This window comes from Sphaeroforma arctica, assembly GCF_001186125.1.
Source record: "Sphaeroforma arctica JP610 unplaced genomic scaffold supercont1.24, whole genome shotgun sequence".
NCBI lineage: Eukaryota > Ichthyosporea > Ichthyophonida > Sphaeroforma > Sphaeroforma arctica.
Window position 1 is genome coordinate 227141 of NW_014040534.1, and position 1482 is coordinate 228622.

At 37.9% G+C, this 1482-nt stretch overlaps 1 protein-coding gene across 1 annotated transcript in view; it reads right to left on the reverse strand.

Moving 5' to 3' along the window:
• SARC_00719 (hypothetical protein) overlaps positions 1-791 on the reverse strand; it is a gene marked incomplete at its 5' end in the record, with an annotated part of 2380 nt that extends 1589 nt beyond the window's left edge. Inside the window, one exon of the mRNA XM_014305619.1 lies at positions 689-791. Within this exon, the coding sequence (XP_014161094.1) occupies positions 689-791 (103 nt within the window). The remainder of the gene's footprint in view (positions 1-688) is intronic.
• Between the last annotated feature and the right edge of the window lie 691 nt (positions 792-1482).

Below are 1482 nucleotides of genomic sequence, written 5' to 3' on the forward strand. Positions count from 1 at the left end.
AGATACGTGTTAACTGTAACATTGGTCACCTAAGCTGTATTATAATTGATTCGTATACGATTATGATGTGTTTTAGTTGTAACATTGGTCACCTAAGCTGTATTATTATATGATTAGTATACGATTGAGATGTGTGTTAACTGTAATATTGGTCACCTAAGCTGTATTATAATTTGATTAGTATACGATTATGATGTGTGTTAGTTGTAACATTGGTTACCTAAGCTGTATTATAATATGATTAGTATACGATTGAGATGTGTGTTAGTTGTAAGATTGGTTACCTAAGCTGTATTATAATATGGTTAGTATACGATTGAGATGTGTGTTAGTTGTAACATTGGTCACCTAAACTGTATTATAATATGATTAGTATACGATTGAGATACGTGTTAACTGTAACATTGGTCATTAAAGCTGTATTATAATATGATTGGTATATTGTGTGCTAGTGCTGATTGTAACATTCAGCCATATTTTATATTAATGCAGGATAGATGAGTGGTAGTGTGCAATTATACTTTTATGTGGGCATTGATTTGTACCGCGACATAATAGTGTTTAATATCGCACACACCCGCGCAAGAACCACAATGTTGTAGGCTGCGTTTACATGCAACAATCAACAATCCGGCATTAAACATCTCTGATGGATATATATATATATACCAAACGCACAGGTACTTACGGTGCGAGGACGGGATCTCGCCATAGATAGCTGGGTCTACAAACCAGACGAGCCCATAATGCATCAGAAACAGCCACAGCGCACTAAGAGTGGAGCCTCTGGCTGTTAGAAAGGTGGCAACAAGCAGTGGGAGAGACACGTTAATTCATGTGCGTATGTTGTATCACATTTATCTATCCATTGAACACGGTTCGATATAGCCGCGTGACTATGGAAAAGTAGGTGTAGTATTGGACAGTATATAACCAAGGACAGTGGGGGGTTGTTTCGATAGGGATTGGTTTCGCTATAGATGGGAGTGTGCAGGGTATCAGCCGCAGACGAGGTCTTGGGAAGAGCGAGAGAAATGTTTGTGAAGCGCACCTGAAATGTTCGGTTCTGGTGACTCGCTTTCCTAAACCCTAAATACTAAAACCCTAGAACCATGACCTCTCGAACTACAACATGACATTTAACGGGTGAGGTGTATGCAGAGGTGCTTTCGATTTTAGCTGGCAACAAATGATTATCACAAGGCGATACAAAGGTGCGGTGGTCATTGAATGTGGTGAGAGATCGATATGGAGGCAGATTGAGTGCTGTATATAACAGACTTGTATGCCGGTAGCATGTGGGCATGAGATATATACCTTCGTGAAGTACAGGGATACATACATGTATTTTATGGGTACATGCATGTGTATATATATATATACATGTGCATCTGTATTTGTACAAATGATACACTTTATACTAATAATAACTTACGGGTACTTGTATATCTATGGATATATATATATATATATATATATGTA